The sequence below is a fragment of the Raphanus sativus genome, unplaced genomic scaffold (genome assembly GCF_000801105.2).
Source record: "Raphanus sativus cultivar WK10039 unplaced genomic scaffold, ASM80110v3 Scaffold2509, whole genome shotgun sequence".
Classification (NCBI taxonomy): Eukaryota; Viridiplantae; Streptophyta; class Magnoliopsida; order Brassicales; family Brassicaceae; genus Raphanus; species Raphanus sativus.
In genome coordinates, this window is record NW_026617817.1 from 5911 (window position 1) to 15179 (window position 9269).

The 9269-nt window shown below is 43.2% G+C and overlaps 2 protein-coding genes across 2 annotated transcripts; one reads left to right on the plus strand and one right to left on the minus strand.

Annotated features, from left to right (window-relative positions):
* Window positions 1-749: 749 nt before the first annotated feature.
* On the plus strand, window positions 750-5087 carry LOC130505695 (uncharacterized). The gene is made up of 4 exons (XM_057000295.1): window positions 750-836; window positions 4099-4358; window positions 4411-4949; window positions 5038-5087. The coding sequence occupies exons 1-4, from the start codon at window positions 750-752 to the stop codon at window positions 5085-5087; spliced, it is 936 nt and encodes a 311-aa protein (XP_056856275.1).
* On the minus strand, window positions 5084-7866 carry LOC108831989 (uncharacterized protein At3g43530-like). The gene is made up of 7 exons (XM_057000294.1): window positions 7741-7866; window positions 7410-7631; window positions 6644-7336; window positions 6405-6566; window positions 5769-6324; window positions 5275-5687; window positions 5084-5089 (listed from the first exon to the last, which is right to left on the minus strand). Exons 1-7 carry the CDS (start codon window positions 7864-7866, stop codon window positions 5084-5086), a joined length of 2178 nt encoding a protein of 725 aa, XP_056856274.1.
* Window positions 7867-9269: the final 1403 nt, after the last annotated feature.

The window sequence follows — 9269 nt, forward strand, 5'->3', positions numbered from 1 at the left end:
CAACTACTGGATTAGCTAGCCAGTCTGGGTAATGTACCTCACGAATGGACCCAGCTTTCGTAAGTCGGTCAACCTCGTCGTTAACAGCTTGAGCCTTTTCTAGGCCTAGCTTGCGACGCTTTTGTTTGATCGGTTTGAAAGTGGGGTCTACATTAAGCTTGTGAGTAGTGACGTCGGCGTTTATACCCTTCATGTCACTGGTGGTCCATGCAAAGGTTCCGACGTTGCTTTTTAGAAAGTCGATGAGCTCCTTCTTAGTCTCGAGAGGTAGCTCGGATCCGATACTCACTTGCTTTTCAGGATTTGAGTCGTCGATACTAACTTGCTCGGTGAGGTTCTTAGGGGGACCTCGAATATTCTGTTGTATCTCACGACCCTCCTGGATCTGTAATTGCTATTGGGGTGATTCTTTGAGAATTTCGAATCCTCCCAGGTAACAGATCCTGGAGATCTTTTGGTTACCATGCACGGTAGATATCCCTTCAGGTGTCGGGAATTTCACACATTGGTGATAAGTTGAAGCTACTGCTTTCATCTTATGGATCCAAGGTCTTCCTAGGATCGCGTGAAACGGGGAAGGTCTGTCGATGACTACGAAATTCATCATTTTCATGATTCCGCCAGCTATAATTGGGAGCTTAATAGTTCCCAATGAGGTAGTTGTTTCTCCGGAAAAGCCTATGAGGCTAGCTTTCTGGTCGATGATTTCGTACTCATCTATTTCCATCCCCTTTAGGGCGTTATAGAAAATGAGGTCGACGGAGCTCCCGGTGTCTACCATGAGCTTGGGTACTTCGTACCCTGCGATGTTCAAGGTGACGGGGCATCGTCGTGAGGTCTGTCAAGGTTTGACGTCTCACTTTCCCAAAGGAGATCTTAGTGTTCGACTCGGGGTTAGGAGGCTTGGATTGAGTGTTAGACACAGCCTTCCGTACATGAGTTTTAATAGAATTAACGGAGTCTTGACACATATCGGATCCTCCGAGGATGTAGTCTACCCTTGAGCTGGGGCTCGATTGAGGTAGCGGTTTGCTCAGGAGGGCCTCAACTTGTAGGCTTTTTCCTTGGGGGAGCTTCCCGAGGACCATGTCGACTCTTTTCTTAGGAGCTGGGGGTGGTGAATCGGTCTCTTTTTCAGGAGGCCTTTCTCATTTCGGTGAGGTATCTCTGGGACCTCTTTTCTGGTAGGGCTGTGGTTTCTTGAGGTCCAAGCCCTTTATTTCTCCGGCAGCAAATTTAACTGCCAGTTGTCGTTGGAGGTCCCAACATTCCTCGGTGTGTGCCCTTTCCGATCATGGTAAGAGCAATGTTTGTTCTCATCATGTCCTTTTGACCAAGGGGTTTTATTTGCTGCGGCGACAGGTTTTCCTTCCTTATCTTCCTCGATTGCATAGGAGTGTTCCCCCTGGGTCTGATTATTTCGAGAGTTCCCCTTTTTATGAGGTCCTCTTGCTTCCGAGGTTTCGTTTTTCGAATGACTCTGGGATTTTTTGTGGAGTTTATTCAGTGCAGCTGTTTCCTCTTCCAGGTTAACATATCTGGAGGCTCTATGAAGAGCATCGTCGATAGTTGGGGGAGGATTGAGCGTTAGCTCCGACCAAAGTTCTGATTTATACCAGAGACCTCTCCTGAGAGCCTCGATGGCAACTAGATCATTGGGATTCGAGAGCTTAGTTCTCACTGCTCTGAATTTTTCGATGTAGGCTCGTAGCGAGTCTCCCACTCCTTGTTTAATTTTCCAGAGGTCAGCCTCGGATGCTTGCTTTTAGGATGTGAGTCGAGTATTGCTTCATGAAGGCATTACTTAACTGGTCGAAACTGTCTATCGAATTTGGTTCAAGACCAGAGAACCATTCGAGGGCTGTTCCGACTAAGGTTTTCGGCGAATGTCCTGCAGTAACCTGCATCGCATTCTTCTTTCGTGAAGTGAGCCTTCACGATAGCTAGCCGGAAGGCTCTTAGGTAGGCCTTCGGGTCCGAGGTCCCGTTGTATTCGGGGATCTTAATTTTTCGGGTATCTCTTACGTAAGAGCTGGCAATTCTGTCAGTGAATGGAGTTCCACAGGTATCCTCAATCAAGCTCTCGATTTCGGGAGCTGAGCTCGTTGCCTTGTGGACTTGAGCACCCAGTTTTTGGAGAGCTGCGTGAGTCCGCTCCATATATCTACGAATAGCCTCAGGTCCCTCTAGAGGAAGGACAGTCGGGTCATCGTAGGTACCTGACGAACATGTACCTGGCGAACAGGTCCCTGATGGAATCGTGTTCGATCATTTTTCCAAGTGCTCGGTGGGCTGATTTGCTCACTGGCTATTGGGTTATTTTGACGAGTTAGGTTAGTGGGGCGAGCTGTAGGATCAGCATCCGTCCTTTGATGTTCGCCCGGATTCGTGTTTAGGTTTCTGGCCCGAAACATCGGAGCTGACATTCTGCCCCCGGACGGGTTGGATACTCCTTCTCCTGACCTAAGAATAGGTGGTGGAGGAGGTAAGCGAGCGCTCTGACCAGTAACCTGATCGGGAATAGAGCTAGTCGATGCTATGTTGCTTCCCATAGCACTGGTGAGGGGTGGACTGAACACGGGAGCTGTCCTAGCATGAGGCGTTTGGAAAGCTGGTCCATGTTCTCCCGATCCAGTGTTATCAAGGGAAAAGTCGAGACGTCCTCGAGGGAACGAGGGGTCAGTTATTCGATCTCGGAAGGTCACTCCCGAGCCCTGACGTTGCGGTGGTTGGGTTGTTGCGGTTAGAGATCTAGTGACCTCTTCGAATCGTTGCTGCCGAGCGGCTAGCTGTTGCATTGTACGCTCACCTTCTTGAGCTTTTTCTACCAGCTGCATCATCATGCGACGGATCTCAGAGAGCTGAGCCTCCGTCTGGTTCGGAGCAGGTTGGTGCTGAGGGGTAACGAGGGCTGGGAGCCCTGGATCGATCCCACTAGAGGTTCTCGTGTTGGCTGCTCCAGCACTGTTCATCGAGATACTGTTCATCGAGATACTGTTCATCGAGATACTGTTCTTCCAGTACTGTTCATCCGAGTACTGTTCATCGGGATACTGTTCATCGAGATACTGTTCATCGAGATACTGTTCACCGAGATACTGTTCATCGAGATACTGTTCTTCCAGTACTGTTCATCCGAGTACTGTTCATCAAGTACTGTTCATCCGAGTACTGTTCATCGGGATACTGTTCATCGGTTAGATGAATTTGTTGTCTGATCGACTGGATTCATCCTTAAGTTGGAGTAAGGGATTCGATTGTTTCTTCCCCACAGACGGCGCCAATTGTGAGGGATTAAACTCACCTCCTGATTTTAGGTCAGGTTATAGTTTAGGAAAGGATTAGGGAAAGATAATCGTGGGCTGAATCCCGTAAGAACTTAAAAGATGAATGAATGATTTTATTGATGATTTTTGGGTAAAGAATATGTTTACAAAGATGTTTATAACGTTTACAAAGAAAGAATTAATTGATTGAGAGCTTGTGTGTGAATTGGGTTACGATCCCCTTTTCTTGATTGACTTCCTCTTTAAATAGCCTCAGGCTCCGTCGGTTGCTACCAACAGGTTCCCGAGATCCTCTCCGTGATTTGAGGGATTTGTAACAGCTTCCCTTTGACCGGGTCCTGCGCCTATTTATTTGTCCACGAGCTACCTCTTTGACCGGGTCCTGCGCCTGTTTACTTGTCAACGAGCTGCCTCTTTTCCTTGACCTCTCTGATGAACATCTCCAGCTCACAGCCTCCGGATCTGACTTAGCTGTTTTTGAAGATTGAATTCATGATGGGCCTTTCGCGGTCCGTTATCATTTCTTATTGTCTATCACTAGCTAGGGGGTCATATTTGGGCCCAACAAACACTGCCTAATAGAAGGAGAGGCACACAAGAAATTGTTGCATCTGTTTTGGCCCAAGATTATCCCGGCAGTTTTGACACACCACGTCCCAAAGCTTTGATGGACTTGGTTCATCGCAGGGTTGTTGTGCAAGTGTCATATACAACAGCATATAGAAGAAAAAGACTAGCTGCTAATAAAGTGCGCGGAACTCCTGAAGAGAGTTATTCTTTATTATATTGTTATATGCACGTGCTGGAGCAGGTGAATCCTGACACAATAACTCGTGTGGTTGTGGATGAGGGCAAAAAATTTAAGTATCTGTTTTGGGCTTTGGGAGCTAGCATAGAAGGATTCCGCGCGATGAGAAAAGTTCTCGTTGTGGATGCAACACACCTGAAGACTGTTTATGGTGGAGTGTTATTTATTGCAACTGCTCAAGATCCCAATCATCACCACTACCCAATTGCGTTTGGTGTTGCAGATGGTGAGAAATATGAGAGTTGCCTATGGTTTATGGAACAGTTGAAATCTCTAATCCACTGATGTCCCTGGATTGGTGTTTCTTTCGGACAGAAACAAAGGGTTGATCAAGGCAGTGCGTCTAGTGTTCCCTCAGGCGGCTCATGAGTATTGTATATGGCATTTGTCTCAGAATGTTAAAGGCTACGTCCGTAACAGCAAAGACACGTGTGCATTTAAGTTTATGGAGTGCGCACACGCTTATACAGAGGCAGAGTTCTTGGCCCTTTATGACACTTTTTGCATGAGGTATCCTAGTGCAGCGGAGTATCTTAAAAAAAGTTGTGAACAAAAGAAATGGGCAAGATGTTACTTTGAAGGAGTTAGGTACAATGTTGACACCACCAATTCAGCAGAATCTTTTAACGGTGTTATTAAAGACGCAAGAAAGTTGACTTTACTTCCAATGTTTGATTTTATCATTGGAAAAATAGCTGAATGGTTTAACAAGCACAGGAAGGAGGCAGCTGAACAACCTCCCGCTTTAAAGCTTGTGCCTATTGTGGAGGAAGAAATGTCTAAAAGATGTATTGATGCAGGGGTTCTTACGGTTGACGAGTTAAACAGCTTCCATCTCGAGTACAGTGTGCATGGTAGTGATGGGAAGCGTTATACTGTGGACATGGCTATGAAAACGTGCACTTGTGAGCAATTTGATAAAGACAAATATCCATGTGTAAGAGCTTTCCCTGGTGGAGTCTGGCAAACGCTCTTCCTGGCCTGTGTTTTAGTCCTACCACGTGGTTTTATAGGAGTAACCTCGAGTGGTGTAGGAGCTTTCTCAGGTGGTGTAAGAGTTTTTTCGGTTGGTGTAAGAGCTTCTCCTTCTTCTTCTACAGCTTTTTCTTCTGATTTTTCCTCATCTTTTTCCTCTGTTTTATCCTCAGCTTCTTTCTCAGCTTCTGCTTCTTTCTCAACTTCTGCTTCTTTCTTAGCTTCTACTTCTTTCTCAGCATCCTCCTCAGCTTCTTCCTCATTTTTTTCCTCATCTTTTTCTTCTGTTTTATCCTCAGCTTCTACTTCTTTCTCAGCATCCTCCTCAGCTTCTTCCTCATTTTTTTCCTCATCTTTTTCCTCTGTTTTATCCTCAGCTTCTGCTTCTTTCTCAGCGTTTTCCTCAGCTTCTTTCTCAGCCTCAATTTCTGCCAATTCTCTTATATCTTGCTCTTCAACACTTCTGAAAAATGCTTCCGCCGATACTCTCGATCTCTCCACAATCCTCTCCAACTCAGAATCTTCGTCACTGTCTTCCTCTTCATGATCTTCCTGCTCTTTCTGCTCTCCCTCACTGTCTTTTTCTTCCTGCTCTTTCTGCTCTTCCTCTTCCTCACCTTTATCACTGTGTTGCTCTTCCACTGCAACCTTCTTCTTCTTGCTCCTCTTTCTCTTGTTCTTCTTCTTCTTTTCCTCACCCTTCTCACTGTTTTCCTTGTCCTCCTTGTCCTCCTGACCCTGCTCATTCTGATCTCTACCATAATCAAAATCAAAATCATTCCACTGTCTAAACTCCACATCCTCATAACCCTTTTCTTCTTCTATAGAAGCCAGCCTCTTTTCTATCTTCTTATACTTGGCTTTCAGAACTCGTTGGGACTTTTCAAGTTCATCCAACGTCCAATACATAGCCTCCAGCTTTGTATCTACTGTCAAATTAATTCCAGAAAATCCTTCTTCCATGACTTTCACCATCCTCTCTTCCAAACCTTTCAAGATCGACTCCATGCCAACATTAGAAGAAGAACCTGCTTCAATCATCACTTTTTCTTTGTCCTTCTTCTTTGCAAACACTCGTGCAGCAATATCTGACTCATACAACTCTTTCCACCAAATCTTCTTCTGCTTCACATTAAGCCAGTGATTCCACCTATCACTTGTGCTGCCCTCACGGTGATACTCTGGCTCCGGATCAATGATACGAGCTAGCAAAGTTTGCTCATCCACAGTTGGAACCAACACACTGTGAATAGTCTGAAAACAAAAAAAAAACATTCAGAAATTTCAGTTTCAATATTCTGCTATTTTCTACTATATATGATATAATGGTATACCTTTGTGTTTCCAAACGCATCATATATATCTTCCAAAGGATAACCCTTCATGCTATTATGAATAAACCGGCTCTTGCACATCCTAGGACAATCTCCACTGGCGCCAGGTGAAGAGATTCTGAATTTTTTCCCTAGCTTAGGAATACACTCAAAAGCCAAAACCTACATAAATGAAGTGTTACTGTGTCATATTGCGGTTATGAATAACAAAAAAAAATTAAATAAATTGTATGCTTTACCTCTAACGGAATTATGAATCCATTAAAGCTGGTTGCAGTGGTCACTTCACCATCCAGACGCTTCATCACATGCTTCAACTCCTTTATTGCTTCCTCAAATGTTAGACGACCCCATGGAAAGTCTATGCAGTCATCCAAATTTTCCACTATCCTCAAGATGAACGGGTCTAATGGTCCGGAATCCTTCCCTCCTCTGATAACCCGACCAAAGAAGAACAAGACAGCCATCTTCAATCTATCAATACATGGTTGCTTCATAGACCGCAGCTTCTGCTCCACATCTAATATGGTGATCCTCTTCTTACCAAAGTAATACTCCACAAACTTAGTACTGCCGAGCTCCAAATACCTCCTCGGATACTCATGGCAGTCCAAGCCAGAGATGAGGGCATGCTCCCTCATAGAATATCGGATGGGCACACCATTCACCCCAAACCATGCAGCATCTTCTCCTTCAATTTTAATGGTGCGCAGGAGTAACATCCACATTCCTTGGAGCTTCCGGAATTCTTCATCAGGCATGTGGAAGAAATGACAAAACTGTGGATGGCTTGTGAACCAGTCGACTTCTTCTTTTAACCCCTTAATCAGGTCGATTGTGTCCTTCAATTTACACTTCGACTGAATCTTGCAAGTCTTCGGGTACTTTGTGCTCTTGAAGTACAATTCAAGCGGCTGCGATGGTTGGCTTTCCTGCAGTCAAAATATATAATGTATTAGTCATTTTTTACTCTAATAAGACTAGTAAAATAATTGCACAAATTACCTTAGAGGACACAGCAGCAGACATGTCTTCGCTTTCAGTATCAAGTGAGAACGAAGCTACATTCGTATCTCTCATTGGTGCACTCTCTTGCTGGACTCGAGGACTCTCTTCTTCGACTGCATCATCTCCTACGGATTCATTCCCATAAGACACCGCTTTTCTAGCTCTAGTTCTACTAGAGACTCCACCTCTAGTAGCTGGACGACTCCTTTTCTGGCCTCTCTGATACACAACATTGACATTTAATTATTAACAACATTTGGCGTTAAACTCCTAATTAAACCAAACCAAGCAATCACAATTTATTACTAAAACCAAAAGAATATTGTACCTTAGAGGGGTGTTCAGGCAGATCATCACTAGTGTTTTCTTCTGATAGCACCTCAACAGCAGGACCATCGGATTTTTGAGCTCTTGAGCTTCTCCCACTTTTCGTTTTTCCTCCTCTACCAGCCATTAGCTATTTCCTGTTAACATCCACGAAAAAACAACAACAACAACACACATTTAGTCACAACCCAGAGTTATTACTTTGCATAATCTCCAACAATATTCATTTACTCAAAAATCCAGTAAGAATAAATTCTCAAAAATAGCTATTTTTATCAAAACCCAGTCACAACAACAAAACATATTCACTCAATAAATCACAAAATCTCTTTCAGTTTACATTTATCTGAGAGTCAATAAATCACCAACTCTACACAAAAATCGCAACTTTTTCTATGTTTCAGTTCTAACTTATCCAAATCAATTGTAGTATTTCACTATTTTTTTCCAAATTTCAAACCACAATCTCGCTTACTAAGACACTACTTTCATTTCTTCTACAACTTACAAATTATCCCCAAATTTATTTTTCAATTCTACTAACAAAGTTGGAGATTAATCAAAGGGAAATTAATCACTTACCAGAAGAAAGAAAATGGAGACTCGATTTAGTGGAGAAGGAAGAAGAAACGAAGCAGTTTTAGAGACAAAGACAAAGAGAGATGATGGGAACCGAGATGATGAGACAGAGACAAAGAAAAAGAGAGAATTAAGATTGATGGGTTATCGATTTCGATAGAGGACCAAGGATGAACGAACAAAGGGGACTCGACGAAGGCTAGGGTTTCAGAAGGAGAACAGAAGGGGATCAGATCGATGAGGACGACGAGGGGAGGACATCGCTCTTTTGTGGGAAATGGACCCGAAATCGAAATGTCTGAGGGAGAGAGAAGAGAGAAACGCGGCGTTTTAGTTTAGTAATTGAGTTGTACCCAATTGAGTCTGGGTGGGTCGGGTTTTTGTGGTTGGGTCATGTAATTATCAGATTTTTAAAGGGTTAGACATGTATTTAGAGCATTTTCGTATTTAAATTTAAATAGAAAAGAAATTATATTTTATTGGTGGGAGATCTGAGCATTTTTTGTGAGTCAAAGGGGCATTTGGTGTTAAAGTCCTTAATTTATTTTCGCCCCATATTTTTCTGTACAACTTTAAAAAAAAAACAAAAAAACTTCCAATATACATTTTACGGTTTTTGTACTATCTTTAACAGACACCATTGTGCGATGGTGGATCTCTTTCCTTTTTTTTGGTTTCAGTAGGTCTGACATATTATTCAGATTTCAAAATTTTATTTAAAGAAACACCGCTAACATAATATGTTAATCAACGCTAAACACACAGAAAGATGGAACAAAATGGCTTCATTTCGTCACGAACATCCACCACCTATACACTGCATATCCGTACACCGTTACGTATACGACCATCCGCATAGGGTACACTCTAAACCTGCTTCAAAATTTATAGATAATATCATATATAACAAATTAGACTAATAACTATAAATATCACATGAATATATTGAAC

What these genes read in the sequence shown, in the direction of transcription:
- LOC130505695 (XM_057000295.1), top strand. Translation starts at nt 750, where the DNA reads ATGAGGTCGACGGAGCTCCCGGTGTCTACCATGAGCTTGGGTACTTCG. An exon ending in TGACGGGGCATCGTCGTGAG is followed by an intron (nt 837 to 4,098) that starts GTCTGTCAAGGT and finishes GTGCTGGAGCAG; the next exon opens with GTGAATCCTGACACAATAAC. An exon ending in TGCCTATGGTTTATGGAACA is followed by an intron (nt 4,359 to 4,410) that starts GTTGAAATCTCT and finishes TCTTTCGGACAG; the next exon opens with AAACAAAGGGTTGATCAAGG.
- LOC108831989 (XM_057000294.1), bottom strand. Translation starts at nt 7,866, where the DNA reads ATGGCTGGTAGAGGAGGAAAAACGAAAAGTGGGAGAAGCTCAAGAGCT. An exon ending in CTGCTGCTGTGTCCTCTAAG is followed by an intron (nt 7,337 to 7,409) that starts GTAATTTGTGCA and finishes TTTTGACTGCAG; the next exon opens with GAAAGCCAACCATCGCAGCC. An exon ending in CAAGGAAAACAGTGAGAAGG is followed by an intron (nt 5,688 to 5,768) that starts GTGAGGAAAAGA and finishes ACAGTGATAAAG; the next exon opens with GTGAGGAAGAGGAAGAGCAG.